The following is a 27,628-nucleotide window of genomic DNA, read 5'->3' as shown; positions in this document are numbered from 1 at the left end:
AATAGCCCCCAACCCTTAAACCGAATCTAAGATTTTTTTCCTTTCGTTTTGCTCTCCAGCAAGATAAATAAAACTAAAAGCTTCAATTAGCCCTTAAAAGGCCTATGAGCAAGCACAAAGTATACCGTGCAAAGGAAATGATTCATAACGGCCTGCATTAACTTTGTCAGTTATAATCCATCACAAGGTAATAGGCTTAAATAAATCTCTTAGTAATTGAGATGAATCCCTCATTTCAACGACAAGTCCGGTTTTTAAGACCCAATTACCACTTTGAGTTCTCTTGGCCCGCTGGACGCGACGGGCAGGAGCTCGGAAACGAGAGAGGGGGCACTGGCTGGCCATGAGGGAGGAATGGATGGAGGGATGGAACCGGTCCAAAGACGGATGAATACCTCCAGCGCCAGTACTGCATCAGAGGGCAGGCAGATTTATGAGAAACGCACACAATCTTAATTTGTGCCCGGCCCGATAATGCATCTCAAGGCCAGAATAGTTCTGCTCAGTGTTTCATAACTGGATGTTTCTTTAATTATATGTCAGAGGCCATAAAACTCAGGAGGAGATTTTCCCACAAAGCACTGTTTTATGTCTAGGTCATTATTGTAAATTACAAGCAACCAAAAAAAAAAAAAAAAAACTTCAAGAGGGGAAAATGCAAAAGAAAGGGAGTTTATTCATATCCATACAGTCTTTTCACCCTGTTGGTAGATGTTTCAACAAACTTCACGCTGTTCTTGCTCATTAGAGCAAACTGCGGAGAACTGTCTAGAGGGAAAGATTGTTCACTTTAGCGAGCATGTGTGAAAAATATGAGGCCTTCATCACACAAAGGATAGAAGTACAAATATTGAATAAATGAATCATACAAGGGTACCTGTAAACATATACATATTCACAAACTGAATTATTATCATAATAGTCAAACAGCACCTTCCCGCTCTAGTCCAACAATAATTGCCGTTTGCCTTTTGAGTATTCACGCACGTAGCCACCCAATATAATTTACACACTTACGGTATGTGATGTCAGACGCAACAATTATTACTGGTAATAATACTTTGAGAAATCACAAAAACCCATGAGTTTTGATGACCTCTACCTGAAAGTACATGTTGGCTTATCTACAGTACATAAAAGCATCTCTGCCTCCACAGCCCTGGAAGAACCACAAGGTGGCTTTAGAGTCTTGCAGTCTCAGCTTACATTTCTGTTCATAATATATTTAAATATTGCCTGTTTCTTATATGACACCCTTCACTCTTCACTCTTTGGTGAAAAGACTGTTGTGGCTATTCTTATTGGATGACACACAAGTGAGTGACTTGGTGTACATTTGTGTTGATTATTTATTTAGTTGCTCAGCCTTTAAAACAGTAACAACTCTCAGTTTGTCGTGGGTTTTGTCAGTGGAAATACACAATTAAATTCTTTAAGAGCCATAACAATTAAAAAAAAAGAAAAAGTATTTTTATACTTCTGGCGGTTCTTCAGTCGGTGGGGTGATTCCCTTCATCACCGCTCGTTTTCGCACGTGCGCACACAGTGAAATCAGGCCAGGTCAGTGCATCGTTCCTTTCCTTGCCTCTCTTACTCCTTCAACTCTCAAGTCTCAACTCCGAGCCACTCTGTGGCATTGAGTCCACGGATGCGGAGGCAGAGAGCCCTCCCTGTCCTACTCAGCTGAGCTCAAAGCCGGCGGAGGACTCGATGGCATAGAGCAGCTTGTTCCTCATCAGGTGGTCATCACAGAACTCGGGGAGCTTGAGCAGGTTCATGCAGGTGCTAGCGGTGGGCAATCGCTCCAGGTCGCTCCCGCCGTTGTGGATGCAGAAGGCAGGGTACAGTTCCTGCGTGTGTGCACACGCACGCACACAAAGCACACACGCGCGCACGCGCACACACACACCCACACACAACCACACACACACACACACACACACACACACACACACACACACACACACACACGAATGTTAAAGACAGGCACTCCACAAGACTTCAAACACACAGCTAGAGAGAGAGACTTAACATAATTATGGAGTCAAATTAATCAGGGCCGACTGCGGGGAAAAGAAAAAAAGAAAAGAAAACGCAATTCCGATTTAGCAATAAATGTTGAATTGCATAAGAGGGATAAATGAAAAAAGAGAGACATTTAGTGTTGCACTAATACGGTGTGAAGTATACATTTAGGAAATCAGTTCACCACTTTGGAAGGCACAGAGGGGGGATGGCGCCCCACAGTTTGACCTCTGGAAGAGATACTGACGGAATGGTCATTTTATGTTGTCCATATGCCATTTTATTCCTAAATGGAGCCTCTCTACGACAAGACCTCATGTGTCCAATGCGACACGGACCGTTTCCATCACAACCAGGCCAAATAATCTACCCCTCTACCCTGATTTCACCCTATTTAAGTTTGCGTGCATGTGTATGTACAGTACGTACGTGCGTGCGTGCTTTCATTCGTGAGTGAGTGCATGGGGGGTCAGCAGGCATGCCAGCCCGATGAAATGGCTCTTGTGATGCTTTGATATAATGACCCAATTTTTTTGACAATTACCGTATTAAACTATCATTGCTTATTGAGAAAGTGTCATTACCAGAGCGATCATTCTGGGGGGAAGAAAATAAGGTTTCCATCATCTTTTTTAAATGGGTTCGTCTGACAGAACTATTTCTGCTCTAATGAATCCTGGGCCGTTTTCACGACAGCTAATTAAGGCTTCGCTGGCGCAAGCGGATGGCCAGGTCAGGGGGGCGCTCCCGACACAAATTACTGCCCTCTCCCTCTCAGGGAGGAGGCAGCGAGTGTGTGGTTCTGGGGGTGGTGTGGGGGGGGGGGGGGGGGGGGGGGGGGGCAGCATCCACACCACCTCCCAAAGTCAAATTCATTAAATGGAGGGGGGAGGCAACTCTCAAACCTCCAGAGTAGCCACTATGGAGGATTTTAAGGTGGGTTTTCCTCTATTGCAGATCAGCAATTAGGTTTTCTTAACTAATGACAGCAATAAAGAGTAGTAATACCAATCATATGACAATTACAGCTTCTGGTTATACTAAGTAAGGCACATAAAACCCCTAATGGTCCTCGGCAACACTTTCTCCCTTTTTCTCCAACGTCAAATTACTTAAGTGTCCCACAAATCAAGTCAGTAAAATTGCTTCCTATTAGGATTATAATTTTCAGAAATAACAGGCGAGTAATGATGATGATGAGTCGTCACTGCTGATGAAGTGATGTTATGAATACTTTCCTTCTGTACGAATCCAATAGCAAAAATGACTCCCCTTCCGCCATGTCAAACAGGAGGCAAAAGTTCAAAAGTTCAACAAGCGTCTGAGTTCTGAAACGGCAATATTTGTCCAGCCGGGGATTAGGACCAAGCCCACACATACTGTACATACATAGCTACAGAATGCACTTTCTTCCACCGGAGAAGGTTATGAACTACACAACATCAAGGGGGAGGAGGCGGCGATAAGGGTTCGCCTGGCCAGACTGCCTCATGTCTTATCAGCAGCTAATTTGAAAATGATCATTTGACAGCTGCTATCAGAGCCAGGCATTTTCATTACATGCCCATTAAGGGAGAACACGCCCCTCTCCAGCTTTGTCTAGTTGCCTCTGTAAACTCACCGATAAGTGTTGGCTAGCGCTAATATGGAGTCTGCAAAAAACTAGACGGAGTGGGGAGGGGTGGGGAGTGGGGACGCTTTGTGGACCTGAACTTCTGCTCAACCCTCACCTTGAAGCCTAGCAGCGGAGGTCTGGAGCAGCTGGTGACAAACTTGAGCAGCATGCGCTTCTCGTCGTCCGTGAAGGAATCCACCACCTCCCAGAAGATCTGGATGACAGGGTGAGTGGCCGAGTAGCCCCCTGGAATGACATAGGAATGGTTCAGGCTTGAATGACTGCAAAGATTGTGTCAATCTATGCTCACACAAAAGCCACTGCTGAATTATTAAGGGGCCAAGCCGGAAGGGACATTGGTCCCTTATTGTATTTGTCTGTTTATTTCTTCTTCTCCGTCCGCCAAAAATAGCAGTTCTGGCTCAACCATGCAGCCGGTTTCCGCAAAACTTGGCAATATACGCGAAGCCCACGACCATTGTCCAAAGGGTGGCACTATAGCACTCAATTGAAAATGCTAACTTTGAACAGGCATACTGTAGCTCATGAACCTTTTGACCGAAAACTTCAATACACATATGAGTCTCCTCATGCTGAACAACTTTCGTGTTCTGACTTTTGACCTCTGACCTTTTGATCACACACGAAATTTTCTACACGTGAACGATTTAGTAGTACATTTAAAAATAATGATATCTGTATCGGAAATTAGGAGTTGGACATTATCGGGAAATTTAATTTAGTTATGTAACATTGACCTTCCCGACCATCAACTCCAAAAGTTAATATTCATATTCCTGAGTTACTTTCTTCAGGGCAAGTAACAACTTCCATGCATGCACGTGGACATGCTAAAAACACAAAATAATAATACATGAATGAAAACCGTGTCTCTGTGGCGTCAACTTCACAGAAAAAAATCTACCAACAATGAATATTTAGACAATGTCGCAACAGCTGCTGCAACAATACCAACGTTCTCAATATCGACCCCTACCTGAGTAGTTTGTGAATTTCTTCAGGTCCTCGAGGGAAATAGGCACGAGAGCTCCAGATATTAGCACCTGTGATGAATGAGTGCACAGCAAAAATCATCATTTGTGACTCTGGCAGTGTACACTCTCTCCGAGTTAAATACACTCTGCTTTCAGCTTTCATACTGTATGTTAGGGTCGGGACATAGTCCACATTGACACACAATTGTGTATACAGACACAATAGTGGAGGCACTGACAATATAATTACCTGTATCTCCTGCTGGTCAAACATGCGTAGCCACTCCAGGTTGACCACGTTAGCCAGACCCTGTCTGAAGGCTAGACAATGAGGCCTGATCTGCTTGTTCAGCCTGTAGTCGGCCACCAGATGGATATAGGATATCCGGTTAGCTGTGGACACCGGAATGTCTTTCCCTCCTGGTTTTAACTCAACCACCTGGTGAAAAACAGTTTATTTATTACTATCATGGTGCCACTAGTAGTCACGTAGCCAGACAACTATTCCAAAATCCCCGAACACTATAGTCTAAAACCCAATCAAATACAAAACATAATATAGACTAGTAATATTTAACATCATAACACCAGACTTTATGATGGAAGCATTTGAAAATTGTGGGAGGCAACAGTGTGCGGGATCTCCCGTTTTTCCTGTCTCAGGCATTGGCTGCCTGCTCTTAAGCACCTGTCCCAGGCCAGTAGGTGTGCAAAAATACCTTTTTCCCCCACAAAATATTGCAAAATACAGTGTAAACCACAGTGTAGATCACAATTACAGTATACTGTATCAATAACTTCCAGTATCAACAACTGAGAGCCATATCTCTAAATTGAGAATGGTGGCCTATAGAGAATTGTCCAATGATATTTCAAAAACGCAGCCCACCTTCATTGTCGGACTGAGTACATTTGTGATTAATATACTTTGTTATGTTTGCTTAGGTCTGCCCGGAATACCAGAGGGCCAAGACAAAAGATCAAGTATTTAAAATATGCTCAAACAGTACACTCTTTGAGTGGCAGGCAACCGCCTGGGTCTGAATAAAACACAGACTATGAACATCTGGTCCATTTTCATTTGGCCCGGGACAACAAAGTCCACTGACCAGCCTATTTCATCAACCTTAAGAGCGTTTTAGCACTAATGGTCAAATGTGCCAAAAGGCCAAATACTTTTAATCTATTGTCTGAACTGAACTCCATAAAGCACCTACCAATAACAATAAAACAAGCAGTCAAAAGATTTAACTTCATGAGAGATTACAAGGATTGAATTATTTTCACTGCATAATAATACCACTTGCTGTTTGGAGCTCGACTGACATGCAATCATTTGCCATTTCTTTCCCCCTGATTTTTGATTATTATGTGCTAATGTAAGAGAATTACTCTTGTTATCTTGCTTGCTTTGGCTATCTCCTGAGGGCAAATGCAGGGCAGACTGCTCCCGGGTGTGTGCCTAATCTTTCACAAATTGTTTTCCCTATCGTGTTTGCGATGCCCTATTGGCAACCAGAGGGGCCCACATTGTGACCAAGCCATTCCAGGCCTTGTTTGAAGAAGAGCTAATAAGAGGAGCAAGGCCCTGAGCAAACAGGGGCAGCGGGTAGAGTGCTGGTCCAGGCCCCCGGTGACTCGGTGTGGGGGTGGCATCCTGTCTATGCAGCCTTGAGCTTTGGTGCAGACGTGCTTAAGAGCAGCTAGCCGCGGCTTTCAGGCGTGTTTTCCGAGATCACTGCCGCAAGGCCGGGCAGATGGAATGGTCAACAGTGCTGCTGTGTTACTTGCAGCGCGGCAGACCCGAGGGCAGCAGCCGCAACGTGCTTTATCTCTCTCTTAGTGCTGAAACACTGGTACATCGCGAAGGAAATGAATTATTAACGGCAAACACATAAGAACCAAAGAGGGGGACTGGCTGAATCAGAAGACTGGCCAGGATATAAACTCAGCCAGAGATGGAAGAGGGCAGGCAGCACACGGGTGAATGATTGAACCGGCTCCCTGCTACCGTTCACCCCCGCCCCCCACCCCCTCCCAGGTACCTTGGCCTAGGGAGGTTATGTCACGATTATGACATTTTAAGTGACGAGTAATTGTCACACAAATAATTGACCGATTGAATTGTGTTTTGGACATTGAACACTGGAACATAATGAATAAAAATGACATTTCTGTTTAGCTTTTAGGCCTCGAAGTTGCACAGTGCAGATACAGTATGACAAATAATCTAATTATACAAAGAAATCACTGACAGATGTAATAACTAATAATTGTTTACAGATGTAAACAATTATGCAAAAATAACTGCGAATAATGGCGATTAGCCTTGATGTAATAATGGCCTACCTGGGCCTCTCCCAGCTCGTTGTTGACCACGGTGAAGTTAAGGCCCAGCTCCTCCACGTCGTCCTCGTAGCTCTTGAGGAAGAGCAGGTTGCGGTACATCTCGGGGTCCAACGAGGCCAGGTGGTGGATGTCCACGTCGGCGCTGGTGCCCAGCAGCTTGGACAGGAAGAAACTGGCGAACGGCAGCTCCACCAGCATGTTCTCATACAGCGCCTGCAGCACGGGGACACATGGGGATGGTTGTACGATGATGCTTACAGTTAGAAGGTACTAAAGCTCATGGCGTGGCATGAAGTGACGCTATGAGCAAGTAGATCTGCTCTTTTTTTTAAGATTAAAAAGATCATTTTTTAACTCAAATAATTTTTAACTCAAATCTTTGCTTCTGGGGGTCCTGGAAGAACATATTTTGAGATGGGGCTCCGCGGTTAAATGCATATAACTTTTTGTCCTCACCTTTTAAGTAGGTGAGTAGTAATATTTATGGCAACAATCGATCCCCCGATCGTTGATAATTATAGTGCCGTTCACTGGGCATTGGGCGTGTCAAACCGCTGTGCCGTTAATTTTTTATAATCCACAGAAAATCCCATAACGGCGGACCAAGAAGAGGAACGATACAGAGCGGAGATAAACCAAGACCCCAGTAAGGCTATCCAACGTTGAAGCTGCCACTACCTACTGCATGGCGAAAAGTGGAATTGCAGCACATTCATGGAGGTGGACGGACGTTCAGTGACGTCATGTGCGTAACATGTGTCATCCCGGACCTCAAATTTGAGGTCCGGGTTGCTCTTCCGCTCGCTCGAGCCATTGAGTTATAATGGTACTTCCGCTCTAACACGGGAGTCGATTGGAGCTGTATTTTAGCGATCACGTGATTTCCTGGTTACAAGCAAGGACTATTTAAAGAGGACGGGAAGTGAAGACCGTACGGTGGACTCCATGTTGCTCCATGGAAGGAAAGAAACATGCGCAGTTGAGACCAGGAAGTTGTATACATGACAAATCATAGATATGGCACAAATGGCCCAGCAGATGGCGTGATGCCACTGAAAGGAGAGATGCTTGTACATACAGTATGTCATACAGTCTGTGTGATGATCCATGCTGGGACTTACTTATCCACTTGCTGTTAAAACGTTAATATAAAAGGTAAAATGCAATGACGTGACATGATACACTTATAGACGTCGTCTGTTAAGTCTATAGCTACTTTAATGGGTTAAATCAGACTAAAAAAATATATATATTGATGATTTCCTCAAATTTGAAGTAGAACTGAAAAGAATACTGTGCGCACGGATTTGTTTATTCCAAGGCTCCAGCAGCGTGAAATGAAATGCAGTCATTATGATTAGATTACGTAGATTAGTAGATTACTAAATGCTGCTTTATAATATTGCTGAGCACATGTTCAAAGTCTTGATTACAACATGCATTACACCAGATTAAAGATAGCGCTAATCTTATGTCAAAGAATCAAAGTGATAAGATAGTAAATCTGGTCACATCAACGTAAGTAAGAGGAAAACACAGGGGCCAATCTATCTAAAACACACAGGCCTCAAATTCACCCGCCTCTAACTTTATAAATGCCAATTCTCACCTTGACCTTAAATGCCATTAAGAACCATAGCCGGCAGGTGACTCATAAAACCTAAAGCTAATGTACTGGAATAGACCGAAAAGGAGCCTGTAGAAGGCATTAAAATATACAGGTCCTTATAAATGATAGCGCTAAAAACCCTGACCGCATCAGCTAAATGGATTATAAATCTAGTGGATTTCCATAATGCATGCATCTTAAACACACACGAAGGCATAAATCACGGCTATTTTCTAAACACAGGTTAATTGCGGCAACTTCAAACACTGTCTATTTTTTATGCAAAATAATCCACTTAGCATTTCTCCCGTGGCCAGTCCATTTCCAGGACCATATGTGCAGCATGGCCCCCTTGAAACCTATCAATAACACCAGTGCCGGGAAGAGGCAGCAATAAGTATATGGAAAAAACCTGTAGCCTTATTCTTTTTATTTTTTCAATGCCACTAACTTTATTTATGAGTGTTTACTGCCAGAAATTGTGCCAAAATGACTTGGGCTGGAAATAATTAATTATCGTGGCCCAGGCCCTTTTTAATATAAGTGAGTGCAGTGGCAACGCAATTAAAGCAGATCGCGACACCATCAGGTGGAATCAACGCCAGCAACATTGCAGGTGCATTCTGTTAGCTGCCAAATAAATTCCTTAATTTACAACATTAAGAATCAATAAAATTATAATGAATTTCAAACGCATCACTATCAATCAGGGGCTCTAACCCCAAACATGTCTAAAGAGAACTCTCGGTCACGCAAGATCACTGAGTAACAGACACAATGGTTAGGAGGGGAGGGACCCTAAACTATGTTCACCTGAATGGAAAGGTTGAGGCTGATGGGGTTGGAGGCTTTGTACAAATGGCACAGGCACGAGGCATAAATAGAACTAAACTGTCCGCTAAATGACATATTACATGAAGGGTTGAGGGGACATTCTGGAGCTGTTGGTTAAAATATGTTAAGAAAATGTCCACATATAACTCATGAGCAAGTGCATCACAAACTATATATTATGTTTTCACGTGGGATGGTCCCACTGTTTTGTGGACTAAATCTAGCTGTATGTCAGCTGGGCGGACAAGCGGGGAAGAGGGATGATGTCCAGCCTCTATTCTGATTTCAATCCCATTTCAGTGAGTACCCCCCAGACAAGCCACTCCCTGCCTGTAATACATCACCCCCGTAACAATGGCACGCCTCGGACATTAATTAACAATATTAATCTCCCCCCGGCGTCCCCCGAGTCGCCAAGCGCTCGCCGCACGCGCCGCTTCGTCAGTGATGCAATCCCAATCTATATAAACGGTTGCCTTTTATCCAGGCCATAACGGCACTAAACAAATATCAATACACCTCTCAAATGGCCACTCAAACGGCCATATTTATGGAGAAAAGGGAACTTAAGGTAGGGTTAATTGAAAGTCAAATTAATTTTCCCCCACCTAATTGCCTGAACCATTAGCCGCAGAGAGCATAGTTGAGGGAGTGGGAGGGTGGGGTGGGCTCTTGTTGGCCACTGACTGGTCATTTCTCACCGTTGGTGGAACATACAGAAGAGGGAGGAGTTATGGTGCTCTGATAAGTAGACCGGACCATCTCAGGGGAGAGTGAGAGAGACTTAGATGCTCCGGACTGTAAAACAGATCAAAACGCTATTACCACATGCTTTGACCGCTTATTTATGTCCTGTCTGCGCGGGCTAGCTGATTTAACGCCGGCCAAATGCAATCACTACACAAACAAGAGGCAAGAATCATCGGCTAATGGAAGGCCTAATTGAGAGGCGACCACTTGTCATGAGGTAATTCTTCCTCTGGCTGAGATGACCCCCCCCCCCCCCCACTGGGGAAAGGCATCCCGATAAACAATCACCAGCACATGCATTAAGGAAGATTTAAAAACATTAGGCTCTAATAAATAGTGCCATCAAGGAAGGGAGGTGACAGAAAAACAATGCCATCAACAGATTACGCAATGGGCTAATTAACAAGTGCTGTTCCTTGTCCGAGGCACAGGTTCAAGCTTCTTTGCCTTTGCACTGCAGTACTTGCCTGTTTGGGGAAACCACAACGGACTGCAATCTTCATAAACATTGTCAGTTTCTTGAACAATCACCAAAGGCTTCTTGCTATTTCTAAAGGACAGCCAACTGCTCAATTTCCATGGACACTGCCAGAGGGCAGCCTCAACATTGACTGTAATGCACAGTGCAGCCATGCATATTCACTGCAGCGACAGACTGATCCAAATTCATCTATTGACCAATAAATCAATGCAGCCTCTGGCCAAGCCTATCGTTTCTTTTTATACACTCTCTTTGCTGCCCCGTGAGTCGTGACACACAGAAAGCCTGAGTTTGATGGCCACAGTGACTTTCTTAACCACTTAAGACCCAATATACTTCATTGACTGAGGTCCCCAGGGGTCTGTACTACGTTTGTCCCCTCCTTCATTCCCTCTACACCAGGGGTAGGCAACCGAAGGCGCAGGGGCCGAACAATGGCACAGGGGAGGAGGGTAATCGCTGTCCGGCACTGTGGCGTGGTTTGAGAGAGAGGATTTTTGGTTTAAATAATGTTTTTTTTGGGTTTTTTTAAATGTCAATTAAATTATTAATCTGTCTGCAAGTTACATCCTGCACATAATTCTACATTCAATTATCATACAGAGACTGGGAGATTGGGTGGGTTATTGCTCTAATGTCTAATGATCATTACAATGTCCTGATGTGAAAGACAATAATCAAAAGGGGGGGAAAAGGTTATATTTATGGACAATCAAAATCTGATGATGTGGAGTCATAATTCAACTTGATGTTGAGTTGATATGGTACAGTTGACTATAAAATAAAAACATGGCTCTTCATTTCAAAAAGTTTGCAGACCCCTGCTCTACACCAAATCTCTTTATATAACCAACCTACGCTTTGTGAGCTTGTAAATGTGCCATTTATTGCTGAATGCACACCTATTTTCACAAAATGTTTGCTTATTATGCATACCCAGCATAGGGAACGTTTTGGGAATTTCAGACCCAAAAATTGTGAAAGCATCTGGTAGACATACAGTATATACCGGTATGTATTATTACTAGTGATGCACCGAATATTCGGCCGCAGAAAATATTCGGCAGAAAATGGCAAAAAATGCATTTTCGGCGTATTCGGTTTCGGCCCGAATAGGCAGAAAATATATCACAGAATAGTGTATGCAATTAATGCATTCAAAAGAGCTGAATAAATGTTTTATGGACCCATAATAGTGAATTATTTAAGTTAAGTTTTGCCATAACCATTTATTTTGCCATAAATCAGGTAGCTTTAAGGTACGGCCATGACAGCAATGGTAGGGGAAAAAAAATATAATATTAATCATATTCAGATATTCGGTATTCGGCCAACTGTTTCCTATATTCGGTTTCGGCCAAGAATTTCTCTTTCGGTGCATCCCTAATTATTACAGCTGGTTACCTTTCCTAGGATCCTGCCCAGGAAGTAGTAGTGCCTTGTATAGGAGTCACCAATCAGCGTCTCTGCGGCGGGGTTGGGGTATAGCAGGCTGTCGTTGGTGGTCTTGAAGAAGCCCTGGTTGGGATTGAAGCCCGACTTGAGCAGCTCATTGAGGAACTCCCGGAAGATTCCACCGCCGTCTATCCCCGCCTCGTCCAGACCGTGAGCGTTCAGCAGGTGCACTCGAATCCTCTTCTTCAGGTCTGTCTCTGGAGAGAGGATGTAAAAGCACAATGAATACGTGTCAAATATTAGTCCCTGTTCACACGTATTTGGATCTCAGGAGCCACATGAGAATGCTGTCAGGGTTGACGTCACGACTACCTAGTCGTTACGTCACCTCCTCAATTTATACGGCATCTTGCCAGAACCATTCTCTGTCGGATTTTAAACTACAGTCAAGTCCGTATAAGAATATAAACCTAAGCCTTAAAATTAAGCTTATCTTTAACTTGTCCATCTTTAAACCCGAGATCTAATCTACTCGGCAAGCCTTTAGTCAAGACTATACTCTGCTTGGAGTCAGCACTTCCGCTCTTGTGACCGCAGAACATTCACAACCCTTACAGTATAATCCGATTTGGTCGCAGCGGTTGATCATGACTTCAGGCTCACCCAAAGAAGAATTATCCCCAACCGGCGGCACTTCGTCTCCGGGTGGGGGCAAAGATGGCTTGCCCCGCCCAGGTTTCACCCCTCCCCTGGGCAAGGTCAAAATTGAACTCCACGATGAAGGAGATTGTGCCTCCTCACCTGATAACACCTCAATTCTAGACAGCGTGATAGGCCACATCGATGACACCAAGGTGCTGCTCACTGATAGGGAACTCGCCTATCAAGCCGAGATTGAGGATCTCAGACGCCAGGTTCAAAGTCTCCTACTTAGGAGCCAGCTACCGTCTGATAAATCGCCGAAAGGAACAATATATGTCCAAAGTTATGAATAGACAATGACATGTATTGACTGCAGAATGTTAGCCTGGGTTCCAGCCTGATCCGCGGATCTGAAAATGTCACTGCGCTACTCAGTCTGGACAGTCTCCTATTCTCCACAGGTAGGCGGGACATATGAAGGTTGAAATGGAACCGTGGCCTCTGATTGGTCTGTGGTGCGGTTTGAGGAAAAACACCAGTTTGACATATCAATGCGCAGCTACTGATGTTGTCCTGCAACGTCCCCTTATCATTCACTAAACTCACCCCACACAGCTACTGATGTTGTCCTGCAATGTCCCCTTATCATTCACTAAACTCACCCCACACAGCTACTGATGTTGTCCTGCAACGTCCCCTTATCATACACTAAACTCACCCCACACAGCTACTGCTGTTGTCCTGCAACGTCCCCTTATCATACACTAAACTCACCCCACACAGCTACTGATGTTGTCCTGCAACGTCCCCTTATCATTCACTAAACTCACCCCACACAGCCGTAATTCTTTTGTACTACTGAATCTGACAGTGTACTACTTATGAATCGTTAACTTTTTACTGTAGGTTTTTACTCTCAAGTCTCGAACAGCGCTATTTTTTTCCACAGTGAGAAGCATGGACAGAGTGGCGCTGGCTACAGTGTTGACTAAGACAAAAAATGTTCGTCGACTACCTTCTTTCACTGATGAAAACTAAACGGAAACTACATGAAAACTAAGCTACGATGACTAAAACTATGACTAAATGTACTGACAATTTTGTCAACAAAGATCGGCAATTTTCAGCAAATGTAAAAAAATTACGATGGCATCAAGGCCCAACAAAATACATTTTAGTAGATGTAGATTTAGTAGACTAAAATCTTATGACATTTAGTCGACTAAAACTAAGACATTCCAGGTGACTAAAACGTGACTGAAACTAAATGAAAACAATTCAAGAGACTACGACTAAAACTCAAATCAAAATTTGCCGCCAAAAACAACACTGGCTGGCTTATGACGTATCAGCAACAACGTGGCTACGTAGCAGTTGACGTTATGAAATGCGAGTCAAGCAGCCTATGTCCAGACCGATTAGCGCAGTGACATTTTCTGATCCGTGGAACGCTAGCGAATCAGGCCGGAATCCAGGCTAGCAGAATGTCCTACAAATGGGCAAATGATAATGTAGCTTTGTGTGAACAAGACAGGACTCGTGGTCATCCTCCATTCTGTCAAGAAATACTGTTAAAATTATAAAGTTGAGTCTGACTGCTTGAGAATCACTGTGAGCAGCATGATCTCAGGTTCTAAAAAAACGCTGCCGAATTCTCCACTGCAATTTACAGTATTTTTTGATGAGCCGATAAAACATCCTGGCAAAGTTTGTGCTGAGGCGAAATTATGCCCGGCATTAACCTTCTTAATTCTGTAGTTTTCCATCGAGTCCTCAATCATTTAAATGTGACTAGTTCCTGGCTATTACTGAGGCCTCCTGAATAACAGCTATCCACAGAGCCCAATGATGGTGTAGTATCTGTAATTATCATCTCCACCAGGCCAGAAGGCCTGTGAAGTGACAATGTTAAGACTTGTAAGAGCTTTTTAATACCTCGAAAAAAGACCATTACTGCATCAAAAGTAATCAACAAATCAAAATAAACATTGTCAAATGATATAAGAAAAGAGGCAAACATTCTGAAAATAGCAGATCTACAAGCTCACAATGTGAGGTGTTGTGATCTTATAGATCGGCTAATTTCACAATATTTATATACGGAACAGAGTCATACAAAATTGAATGCCTCAACTCCTACATTCCAAGTGCTTGCCAGGGTGGGGGGTCCCCAATCCAAGTCCAAATATGATTATTTTGGGGGGATCGCGGCCTGAAAACTGCGTGTTTGTGGGTGAGTCTGAAGCTAATCAAAACAAAACACTGGACCCAATCAGTGTCAAACATTTAGTGCACTACCAATAGGCCAACAAAAACACCCTGGAGCTATACAAGGTTGCGTTACGTTTTGGCCTATGACTCTTGGCCCATAGGTTGTACAATCAAAGCGTTCTTTCCTTTTATTCCGTGGATCATGATGCAACTCCCCACAACCTACGCAGCCCTGGCTTGGCAACCCTGCCTGGCCGAGATATATGGCATACGCCCCTTTCTAGTTATGTGTATTCTCCTATCTGGCCATCAACTATACGACAATGTTTTCATAGGTTGTAAGCCATTTTAACAACATTTGATACCTCTTGTTACTGCCTCAATGCTTTACCTACACAGGTACTTACCTATACAGAAGCAGACTAATACATCATACTTCCTCAGGAGTGTCTTCCGTGTGAGATTCAATGTAGCAAATCGTTTAAGATGATTTTGCTTACAGAAAGTGAAAGATCTTAAGATAAATAAAAAGGACAGCGACCTGTCATGTCCATTTTGAGCAGATACATCTTGTAAGAAAGCATTCCCCTCAATCCACAGAATATTCAAATCAAAGCATATAAAAAGGTCACGTTTCAGCGTAATTAATGTGTGGCGGTAAATCACGGCAGCTATAACTTATAGACACATAAATGATATAGATCACGTCTTCAAGCCCTCTTGCTACTCTTTTTAATCATGCTGCCCCCACAAAAGTGCCCTTTCAAATTCAAACACAAAAAGAGGTGACTTAAAATAATTGATTCCCTGCTTTTATGTGATCCATTAGAATAATCAGAATCACAATTATGCTTTACCGAAATTCAATAGTCTGAATGACGAGTGCGCTCACCTTCAACTTTAATGTTATCCGGAGCCTTGAACCCCGGCATGGTGATTTTATAGGACGCAAAGAGACTTTCAACAGCCGTGTTAAAATCCACTGTGGCCACGCTTACTCTGCTCTCGGAGGATATAACCATGGCTCCCATGGTTCCATCATGGTAAAACAACAACAACAATTCTAGCTCACGTCCATTGAAAAATTATTGAGAAGCGAGCACAGGAATGAAATGACAGTACTATAGCTTTTTGTTTTACTTTTAAGAGGTGCTGGTCAGTGGTTACTGACCAGCACCTCTTACTGTTAAGTAAAAGCATCAATACCACAATGTAGAAATACTCCTACAAGAAAATAAAAAGTCCTCTATGCAAAATGTACTTGAGTAAAAGTATTGGCATAAAACTGTACTTAAAATACCAAAAGCTAAAATACTCATCTATACATACAAATGAGAAGAGCATAGTTTGTGCGTGCACAGCTTTGTCCGCGGTTCGGATGGCCAAGTCATAGACCGTTACATAATGCGGAAGCACTGTTCATGCCTGTGCTTTGTGGCTGTGATACGTCACCGACTTACTTCTGCGTTTACAACCCAGCTTTTGCAGTTTCCCTTTCCGTGATGCCATGGAGATGAGCACAGATCTCAGACGTGTGGTGCCACAGGTTCAAATGTATAAAAGTCTTTTGAAAATAGCCAACGTATATAGGGATGGATTGGTTAATGCATGTAATAATACACATGTACAAAGTAACTAAAGTTTTAAAATAATTGTAAAAAGTTCAAAGTATAACATTTGCCAAATGTACTGACATTTTAAAATACTCAAGTAAAAATCCCTCAAATGTGTACTTGAGTAGTACAGTACTTGAGTAAATGCACTTAATTACTTTCCACCACTGGTGCTGGTACCGTTTTCTGGAGAGAGCTTGTCATAGGCGTCTTCGTAGATGTAGTTCCGTCGGATGGTAACGTTGATGCAGTCTAGGAACGGGCCGTCCCCCTGCACATCCTGTTTGTCTGCGTAGATCAATCTCTGGAAGATCTACGGGAGAAGTGTGAAGCCCCGAGGATGGGTCAATAGTAAAACTACCACGGAAAGTTATTCCAAGTTATCGTTATCAAATTTGAGCTAAAACAAACAGACCAATAAGAAAAAGAAAAAAAAACGATCATGAATTAGTTTGAAGTACCTGGGCAGATCTTCTGATACAAATTGTCTAAATTAATTCAATATTTAAGAGGAGGTTCTGCATATGGATATTTTTCTGATGGAATTGTGTATTCAATGTTACACATTGAGTCATTACTTGCCCTGGGTGAGGGGACTGATAAAAGGACTGACAGGGTGATACACCATTATCAGCCCTAGCAATGAGCACGAGCTGATGTGCCACATGTTGAACTGTCACTGTGACCTGTCATTAAAGAAATTAAATTTTGTCTAAGTGAGCTTGGACATCTGGTATTTTCACATTTTGTGCACAACACTGCTCTGCTGCGATAATTGATTCTATTCATTGAGACAGTATTTGACAGAATGATTGGTAAGAAAATAATGGATCGTTTCAGCAGCTCTATTGTTGTGTATGGGTGTATGGGTCTATTGTGTGTATGGGTGTATGAGCATGGGTGTGGTACCTTGACTCGCTCCTCGAATGGAACCACAAAGGGGAGCTCTGTCAGGATGGCCAGGTGTCTCTCCTCAGACACAGAGAGCTGCGGGGGCTCCATTCCAACTACAAACAAACAAAACACATATTTTAGATGCTTTTGAACATGTCATTTCTCTCCAGTCATAATTGTTAGGCAGGACACTTCTTCTGTCATTGTAGAATGAAGACTTTGTTCAAACTGTTCTCTGTCTTTCTTTTGTATAGCGCCGCAGCACTGTATTAATACATGACCTTATCACCAAGGCTAGCAAAGGTTTTCTTGGCTGAAGCATAAATGCCTTAAATGAAGCACATAACATTTCTCACTCACACATTCTATAGGAAATTATTATAATGACCTACCTAACCTATAGTGCATTTTTCCATATCGTTATCATTTGGCTACTGTATATGAAACAGAAATGACTTGAGACACACCCCTTACCTTCTGCATGGGCATGTTCAACCTAATGGCCAATAAGGATATTTAACACTGAGGCGCCCACTGCCCACTCTTCCTGCACCCTTTTGCAATGTGAAATGCCACCGAATTCATAATCCTTGCCCACTTTCCTCCTGTCTTTTCTTTATATGGAATGAACATGTGAAAGCTGATGTGCTTTTATTGTGAAGGGGAAAGTTTCTAAACGTCTCAGCCTCCATATTTCCATGTGCTGATCTACAAGCCCACAACGTGTGGTGGACGCGACGCGTTGTGAGCTTGTAAATCTGCTATTTTCAGCATGCAACACCACGTCGTACGACGAAGAATATACCAGGTTTCACGTGGGAGATGTATTTTGTTCGAGGCGAGAATGTATGTAGCCTGGCCTGCATACAGTCTATGGCCTGCACACAGCGCTACTCGACGCAAAATAACAAGCTATTGGAAGCTATTTTTCAACAACAAGTTTACAGTGTTTGGGGTCGGGGACGAGGCGCATATGTTGTGTCTGCTGTCTCCGTGGATTCAGCGACAGCAATGCACAGCATGCGTCATCATCCCAGTAGTAAAAAAAAGTGTGCGCTCCAGGGAAACTTATGTACAGCAGATGCTGAAATAAGTTTCGTTTTTTTCGGGGTTGATCAGTGAGCACGCCGCCGCTGTTGAACTCACACGTGTCGTGTGCAGACCGGTGCAGACAGACAGACAGGCAGAGAGAGAGAGAGGGAGCGAGAAAGAGAGAGAGGAGGCGCGGAATGAGCGAGAATAAAGTAATATTTTATTATCGCACTAATGCCGGTGCTTCATGGTTGAGGCTGGGAGTGAAAGCAATAAGTAGCACCGGTGCGACCTCGTTCAAATTTAACTCGCACATTAAGAAATTAAGGCGCATATGCGACCTAATAGGTCGCATATGCGACCTAATAGGTCGCACGCTGGAGCCCTGGACACTTTGCTCCAGGCCCAGCATTTCACACTTGAACTGTGAATGTAATATTCTACACAGAACCGGTCTTACAATTTAAATTTGATTTAAAATGTGTGCTTCAAAAAACTGTTTCTTAACCACTTCAACAACACTAGCATCTCTATTCTGGGGACAATGTGTCGCAACGTGTTGTGAGCTTGTAGATCTGTTATTTATTTTTTTTAAGATATTTTTTTGCGGCTTACGCCTTTATTGATTTTTTAAGGGATAGAAAGTAGGCTGACAGGAAACGGGAGAGAGATGGGGGGATGACATGCGGTAAAGGCCGTGTCGGGTCCGGGAGTCGAACCCGCGGCACACCGCGACTGGATCACCAGTCCGGTGCCCAGACCGTTACGCTACGGCCTGGGCCAGATCTGTTATTTTTGTCGAAGAGATTTGGTGTGAATAAAAAAAGAACGCATCAAGTACAGACAATGCAACGCAGGTTTTTACTATAGAGTTAAACACAAAATAAAATGTCTTCACTGATGCCTAACGGATGCAAAATCTTGCTCATCCGTCATTACAGAATTGTTACCCACTCTTCTTGACGATTGTATAGGCCACGCACAATACTACTTAGTTAAGACCCTGTTCACCTTGCTGCCGCCCGCTTACAGGCAGGCCATTAAAGAAGGCTCAATCCTCCCTTCACCATCCTACACTAATACACACTTTTAATTAACTCAACTGTGAGCTGCCCATCCACCTGCCTGGCTGGATCCATTAAGCAGACGTTTGTTTTGCATTAAACTTGGGGTTTCGACCGTTTAGCCTATGGAAAACTGCCACAGCAGCTAAAAAAGCCATTCACCAGCTCACTTTCCTTCCACTGCGGCTCAATTATTCTGCTCAATTAGTCAACCTGATCTGCATTTCCCCATCAGGTTTCCATCTTTGAGGAGAAATATGGCCCCCGGAGTGGTCAATACATTTCTCATTCATCAGCCACGGGCCTGTCCATTTAAGGAAATGAGAAAAGGCCAGACAAACACAAGGACCAGATGTGGCTGAGTTCATCAGGTACTTTCACACTAATTGAATTTATCCCATAGAGCCTGTGAGTGGCATTAGACAGATCATACACACATTGTTATCTGCTTGTTTTCACACCGCACTTCACAGCAGCCCCGCAAGCTCACAGTGAGCCAGGAAAACGGCTGCCTGCTGCAATGTCTGTGTCCTCCTGACACAAACCGCCTCTAACTGGCCAAGGCAAAGAATGGCGTGGCACTGGTTTTTGTAACAAAAATGTATACATTTGATGCATTTAATGAGACATGATGAGTATTCAATGCCCATTAATCGCTGTGTCTTTTATTACGGCTTTGATGAAGGGTGAATGAATGCTACTCGGTTTCCACCCCAAAATATTGCAGTCCCCACCTCAACAAGGTAATTTCAGTTGGTGTTACCTAACATGTATAACTCTCAGAGTTAGTCATAAGTGAGGAATGTTTTGGCCGTCTCCTAATCTGTAATGTTTATTAACGCCCAGATCAACAGAATTCCACAACTTAAATAATTTGAAGGTGAAGTTTGAGCATTGAGACAAGCATTCTATGAGTCCATAAAGCCCGAGAATCATCAAACATTGGTGTGACTACTTCACTGAGTCTTGGTTTCTACCTTCATGGTTGTTCATGTTCACAAACCCTGACTCAACATTGAACAACAAAGTTTTTAAATTGAGTGAAGTATGAAGAACAGCTGAAACTACTATTTACTGGACCAAGTTTGTCTAGTTTCTGTATCAAGTTCAACTAATATCATAAACCAGTGCCTCCAGTTTTAGGTGGGAAAACTACAACAGTGAAAAGCGACTCATCGCTTAAAAATGTTATGGTTATGAAGTAACAACAAAATAATAGTTCTATAAGTAGACCTTCAATTTCAGCGATTAGTCAAGATTAAAAAATTTAAAAAACTGCTGAAACTACTTTCATTACAATCTTGTTATACCTTTACAGATAAAACACTATGGTTGACGGTTATGGTAAAAAACTGAGTTTCTATCACGTTATCAGTTTCATATGAAAAATCACCAAGCCTATAGTAATGCAATCAAGTCATCAGATTGCCGCCAAGTACTAACATTTCAATGTACACTTTTTTATGATTTATAACTTAAGTGGCTACTGTATGCATTTGTCTTTACAGCATTTTCTTAATATATGGATTATTTAAACTCTACCGTCGAGTGTAGACTGAAGTGGCCCGATGCGACCCATCCTCCTTGTTCTCCACACATGTCTAGCAGAGGGGACATACAGCTGGGTGACCTGGAGAAACAAGAGACCTTCAGCCAAATTCTACACACTAGTGAATGGAGTGTCCGTGCTTGTGTGTGTGGGGGGGGGGTTGTCTATTTTCACAAGATGATACCTTATCTGCACGGATGTTGACTTCAGCAGAGAGCCAATGACCTCTAGGACAGAAGGGCCGTCTTATGTCACGAGCCTTTATCATCTTCACCAGGTTGGTGATAACCTGAGGAGTAGATCATACAATTATTAAACAAAACTACTCTTATTAGGAGCAACACATGCAGAAGTACAATACAACATGGCCAGACAGCACCTTGGCATGCCCATCATCAGAATGGAGAATAGGAACTACACAGCTAAACGGAGGCTTTTCATGTGTAAATCGTTCAACGATGTGCTTTCTCTTAAAAAAAAGAAAGAAAGAGAAACAAGGGGGGAAAAAAAGCAATTTGAGAGTTCAGCCATTAGTGCGCCATTTATGGGCAGTATAAAAGAAAAACGACCTGCGCCGTCCCTCAACGTCTACGCCTGTTAATTACTGGTCGAGCTCTGCTGACATCAGCCCTGAGACACAGAGGCAAGGATTCAGCAGCACCATCGCTTCCCCTTCACAGCACCACAGGGACCGCTGTGGCTCTGTTGGCGAGTGGCGCGAGCGTCATTCTAAAGCGATGCATTTCATTTTGATAACATTTTAGACATTTAGCAGACACTCGTAATCCAGAGCGATTTACAGTAAGCAAGACAAAAAAAACATGGTAATACATCATATACATAGAAATAGTCATCATGAATCATACATAAACTAATCTGAGCGGGTTTGTAGGGTCAGACTTGCAAGATATGGAGGTGCCATACCTTTGGTTGCTTTGAATACCAGCATCAGAGTTTTGTACGATCGAAGGGAGCGGAGAAGGGGGATACATGTGAGAATTTTGGCTGGTTGAAGACCAAGCGAGTTGCGACATTTTGGATTAATTGGAAATAGAACGTTTTCACTTTTTTTGGCCTGTGTACATTTGTACAGCGAATCAACTCTTAACCTTGTTTCACTTCAATTGTGTTCCACATACTTCCTAGACAACGTCATCCAGCCTGTGCTCTGTGTATTATTTTTTTTCTTTCTTTTTTTAAGAATGGAATTTCAGAGGACTGACCACTTTGTAGACTACAAATCTCTAGGCCAATTAGGAAGTCAAACACTCCACTCACGTTAATGTTGTAAAGAAAAAATCATTAGTGGGTCTGCTTCTGCCATCTGAAACAGAGCAGTTTTGATGATTCAGAGTAATAAAATGTGCTGTTGTGGCTCTGACTCGTCGCTCCCAGTCACCCAGCCGCGCGTCATTCAATAAGGAGGAGTCATTTCCCCTACAATAACAGTTACTGCGATTCCATTTCCATATAATAACCAAGCAAGATTGTTTCAAATCGAAACGTTCCTTCTCTAAAGCGCGTCATTTTCATAAGATGACAATCAATCTCTGGAAAGCGCGGGGAGTCGACCGGAGTCGGCAATAATGGCGAGTGCAAAATGCTGTAAAAGACGTGTGACGATGGGTTTGGAGCGAGCCTACCCCCTGACTCGGGGAATGAATAAGCATTCCTTAATTAGCCCATCGGGTTAAGTGCAAGCCGTAATGGGCCTTTCCCAAACTCCTGTGTGACATCGCTCTCCAAACATGGCCAAGAAGAAAGTTCCATTAGCAATATTAATACAAGCTTAGTTGATCATTTTCATTCAATTAACTTCTTTCAATTAAATAGATAGCTCGACAATGGAGGTGATAAAAGATGGGGAGGGACGCCTGATGACACGAACCAAACATTAGCGTGTTAGGGGTCAGTGGCGTTAGACCGACTGTAAATCCCACCGTTCAATTTGGAAAATGCATTTCTCCTGCTCCCCACTTCTTTAATGGGTCGTTTTAGCTGACAGGAGGCCTCCGAGCGGATCTTTTATGAAAATTCCTGACGCGTTCTGCACGAGATTTGCCACCTTTCCTGCCAGCTGCTCCCGGTGAGCTTTCAAATCCACGGCCGAAGAGCAAAGGAACAAAGTTGTGTAATTGCCGCTTCCGTGATGGAGGACGGAGGGGGAAGGCGGCGAGAGGAGAGGAAAAGCAAGAGGGAGGCGCGGAACGAGAGAGGGGGCTAACGAGGAACAACGCTAATGTTGCCAACTTGCCACCAGCCTCATTTCCTCTTGGTAAATAAGCAATGGATGTCCTCAGCGGCTGCTCTGTCCTTCATCCATTGCCTGCTCATGTACACACATGCTTGAGTTCCCTCTGGTAAACGCAAACACACAGGGGTGGTTAGCTCCAGTGCACAGGCAGGCTTTATCACAATTAAGCCAACTATTAGTCACATATTATGGCTAATGCTCTAAAGCAGTGGTTTTCAACCAGTGGTCCGGGGACCACCAGTGGTCCTTGAGGTGGTTCCAGGTGGTCCCCAGCTAAATTATGGAGAGTTACTAACCTAATGCATGGACCCTAATAGATCTTTAACTCTTGAGAGCGTAAAATGAAACCAAATGGACCCGTACGCTCAAGAGTTACATTATTGTTAAACATCTGCATTACTTAATGTACAAGAAGTCGACACAATTAGAGATTGTAGAAGAGAAGAATTGTTATTTTGATCACCACATCAATAGGGCATGTAATTGTGGACACAATCTTATCCAACGACAACAAAATATTCTTTAGTTTTGGGTCTGAGAGGCTAAATGTCATCAAATGGTGGTCCGTGGCTCAAATGCCGAATAAATAATGGTCCTTCATATGAAAAGGGTTGAAAACCACTGCTCTAAAGCAGGGGTCTTCACGTTTTTACAGGCCGATGCCCCTCCTAGCTGAGAGAGAAATGAAGGCAAGCAGGGATTTGTTTGACAGCACTATGATCATCAGTATTGTGTAAATGTAATGTTTTGTTTGTTTACACTTTAACTTTGCTAATAATAGGTTAGATTCATGTTCACATGTGTTTTCAGACCTTACATTTTTATTTGAGACACCCCTAAGGAGTCCCTGTTGTTGATATTTTATATTATAATAATGTATGACATACTATACTTTATAGTATAAAGTATATCAATAGGAAAACAACGAAGCGTGCCCAGTTACATAAATAAACCTTCGTAAACTTAAACCGATTCCTAGCCTTATCCTCAGTTAAACAAATACAAAAATTCAAGAACAATGGGGGTGAGCGTACTTTGGGGAGAGCCTTCCAGTTACTGTTCTCACCTTGAAGAGCTGGACCCAGCGTTTTTGCTCAGCTAGAATGCGCTTCTGGACCTCTGCGTTGGTCTTGACGCCCACGCTGCGGAAGGCGGCCATGTACTCCTCACGGTGCTCTGTCTTGGTCTCCGGGTAGGCCAGCTTGATAATGCCCAGACAGGCGTCTCTCAGGCAGCGGGAAAGTGTAACCAGCTCCACCAGAGTAAAGGGCATCATGGACGACTGGCTCTGGCCTGCAAAGTTAGACGAGGGTGGGGTCGTCATTAGCCCGGTTCTCTATTTTACTGACAATTCTTCAGTAACTTTAACATAACACATTAACACTTTGGAATGTTTGGATTTTAGTATAGAGAGTATAACCAGTAGACAAACTGGCGTGTTTGCATCCCACCCAGACATACAGGATATTGATAATGAGATGTATTTATAAATGTATACTGAATTAGGGATGTTTTTTTCTTTATTTTTTTAATAGGCTGTAATATGCATGTATAGGCTACATAATTAAAGTTGGTAGACGAATGGTATACATTTATTTATGCTCCTTTTTAAAACTAAAACTAAAAAGCAACATTTAACAATATAAATTAATTGTTGTAGGCTTAATCATCAATAAACAACGCATCGCATCTGCATGCATCTGCATCTTCTAGTCCAAAAGCAAAACATAAACTAGAAAAAGTGCCCTACTGGGCACAGGTCTCCACCAGGATGAGCAGATGTGAAGAATTCCAGGCAAAGGTTTTTCCTTGGCCTCTAGGGAGTTGGCATAGAAAGTTATCCACAGATCCGTGCAGTTAGAGGTAAAAACACTTTTGGGCCAGTTATAGCGCCACCTTGAGGCTGAGTTGAAATTGTTCATGTGGCATTTCGTCCTCGGCCTAGTGGGAATGTGGGTGCACAATTTCACGGAAATCTCGCGATGTGTTCATGATTTGCAGCATTTTGTTTGAAACTGAGCACTCCTGTGAACTTTGGAAGCCAATCTTAACCAATCAGGATGGAGTCTGAGAAATCTGAAAGAGCGGTTTGGTTGAATGGCTCTAGAGAGACTGTGTACCAATTTGCGTGATGTTTGGACAAAATCTGTAGGTGTACTGTGCAAAAACTTGTTTTGCACAAAGCGGCCTCCTGGTGGCGCTATAACAGGCCGTTCTGGAAAGTTTGGGGCAGAGGTTCATGGTTGGCATCCAGGGAGTGTGTGTGCAAAATTTGGCATCGACCGGGTTAACGGTGGCTGAGATTAGCTGGTCACGGACGGACACACGGACACACGGACACACGGACACACGGACACACGGACGGAGTGCAAAACATACTCTCCCCATGCCTTCGGCTGGTGGAGACAATAAGTCCAGATCTGAGCAGCCTATACCTATAAAGCCACTGGACGCATGGGCTAAGCCTTTTTTATTATTATTAAGGAAGATCAGCATGCATGTCACTGTGTTCCGGATGTTGACTTTTCGCTGACGAGAAAACCCTCAAACATCGATAGCACATGGCTAACTTGATAGCCGTAAGCCGTGCCAGTGTGGGGAGACGGATTGGAGGAGGACTGGAGGAGGAAGCGGCGGCGGCTGTAAACGTTCTCCCTCCGATTTAATAATGCCAAGTAGGTCTCTGCATTCATACGGTCGACATGTTGTGTTAATCTTGTCTCGCTGTCACTCGCTTAAGTTTTGACTACCGCAAAGCTACCGTTGTAGCCAACTAGCCATTGAAGTACAACAGAGAACTTTGGGACATTGAGGGGGCAGAAAACAGCGCCTGAGCACTGTTCATGCAGCCTGGAGTGTGACAAGCTGGGCGGCGCAAATAACAGCAATTTTAGGCATGTGTGCAACATGACAACTGTTTTAAAGTATTGTACAGTGACAACTACAGTCTCTGTAATGTTTATGTTGTATATTACTAAAAACTATCTAAAATATAGAGCAATGTTAACTATGTTAAAAATTTAAACTGAAGTATACCCTCGCATCCAATGTTTAAAACTCAACAATGAAGGATATTTACAGAAATGCAAATTTCAGTAAGAGTGGTATTACTACTTGTTGGGGCATAATTATTATTAAAGGCCAACATAAAAAAACAATAGCAGCTCACACTACAAGTCTCAATGCATTGTGAGCTTACAAATCAGCAGTCTTCGAATTGTTCTGACAGTTTAGATTTTTATTTTTGAGTGGTGCAACCACTCCAAGGAACAGCAATGTCCGTGTCCGCCTATGTGACGTTAACCCACCCACCTATGTGACTGTGAGCACAAGTATGACTATTAGCACCAGTAGGGGCGCTGTTGTTGTGCCAGAAACAGAGAGAGAGAGAGTGCTGCACTGTTGCCTGCTAATGAGGGGGGGGGGGGGGGGGTTGCACCACTCAGTTCACACGGGTGTGATTTTTTTTAAATAGGGCGGAATACAGTATATATACCTTCCAGTTCGTGTCCAAAGAACTCGCTGTCGTGCACGGAGATGAGCGAGTGGCTGAAGAGAGAGCTGAAGAGATAGAAGATGGGGATGATGCGGTTGGAGTCGTCCAGGGTCATGGGAGAACCTCTGGAGATCACCTGCAGCAGAGGCACCATGGAGCTGCAGAACCAGTTGTAGGAAGGAATGGGTTCAGAGTTGAAGCACCAAAACACCACCCATGATGCATTTATATATATATATATATATATATATATATATACGGTATATATATACATACATACACACACACCAGTCCCTCTGGGATTCTGCCATCACAGGTATTAAGCACTTTCAACCTGGTATCGTGGGCATGTTACTGACATGCACACATTTGCAAAATGTTTCAAAACTATACTATTAGAGGACCATGCAGGTCTGTAAAGTGCAAGTCGGGAATGAAGCACATTGGGAATGCACGCTCAACCCGGCTACGCAATATCAGTTGTATCCGTTGTCAGTCAGTGCACCCGGCATGGTCTGTCTGCCAAGGAGGTACACCATGGGGATTTGCGGATTATCTATATTTTTGGGGGCTATAAGGCCATTTTAATTTTAATTTCTCCTGTTCAGTAGGTTCTTGCCATTTTCAATCATTCCTGATAAAATTTGACAAAAATATCTCGATTGCAGTGCACATTTTAGTAGTCAATTTTGGTCGCAAAAAACACGCAAAAATGTCCCGTGAAATATGGGACTGATAATATACCATTTACACTTGCATGCACACAACCACAGGTAAACACATGCACGCCCGTTAGCCAACATTTTGACAACGTTGAATG

General features: G+C 43.2%; 1 protein-coding gene across 1 annotated transcript in view; it reads right to left on the bottom strand.

Annotated features, from left to right (window-relative positions):
* Nucleotides 1–651: 651 nt before the first annotated feature.
* Nucleotides 652–27,628, bottom strand: part of ube3c (ubiquitin protein ligase E3C) — a 42,619-nt gene continuing 15,642 nt past the window's right edge. Inside the window, exons 13-24 of the mRNA XM_083778728.1 lie at nt 26,809–26,966; nt 24,379–24,605; nt 21,243–21,347; nt 21,052–21,139; nt 17,429–17,526; nt 16,700–16,832; nt 12,063–12,310; nt 6,985–7,197; nt 4,886–5,074; nt 4,638–4,704; nt 3,756–3,886; nt 652–1,850 (exon numbers count right to left, since the gene is read on the bottom strand). Of these exons, the coding sequence (XP_083634854.1) occupies nt 1,680–1,850; nt 3,756–3,886; nt 4,638–4,704; nt 4,886–5,074; nt 6,985–7,197; nt 12,063–12,310; nt 16,700–16,832; nt 17,429–17,526; nt 21,052–21,139; nt 21,243–21,347; nt 24,379–24,605; nt 26,809–26,966 (1,828 nt within the window). The 3' untranslated portion in view covers nt 652–1,679. The remainder of the gene's footprint in view (nt 1,851–3,755; nt 3,887–4,637; nt 4,705–4,885; nt 5,075–6,984; nt 7,198–12,062; nt 12,311–16,699; nt 16,833–17,428; nt 17,527–21,051; nt 21,140–21,242; nt 21,348–24,378; nt 24,606–26,808; nt 26,967–27,628) is intronic.

The sequence above is a fragment of the Protomyctophum parallelum genome, assembly GCF_964188405.1.
Source record: "Protomyctophum parallelum genome assembly, chromosome: 12".
Lineage (NCBI taxonomy): Eukaryota > Metazoa > Chordata > Actinopteri > Myctophiformes > Myctophidae > Protomyctophum > Protomyctophum parallelum.
The sequence above is the reverse complement of the archived record's forward strand: the minus strand, read 5'-3'. Positions and strand labels throughout refer to the sequence as shown.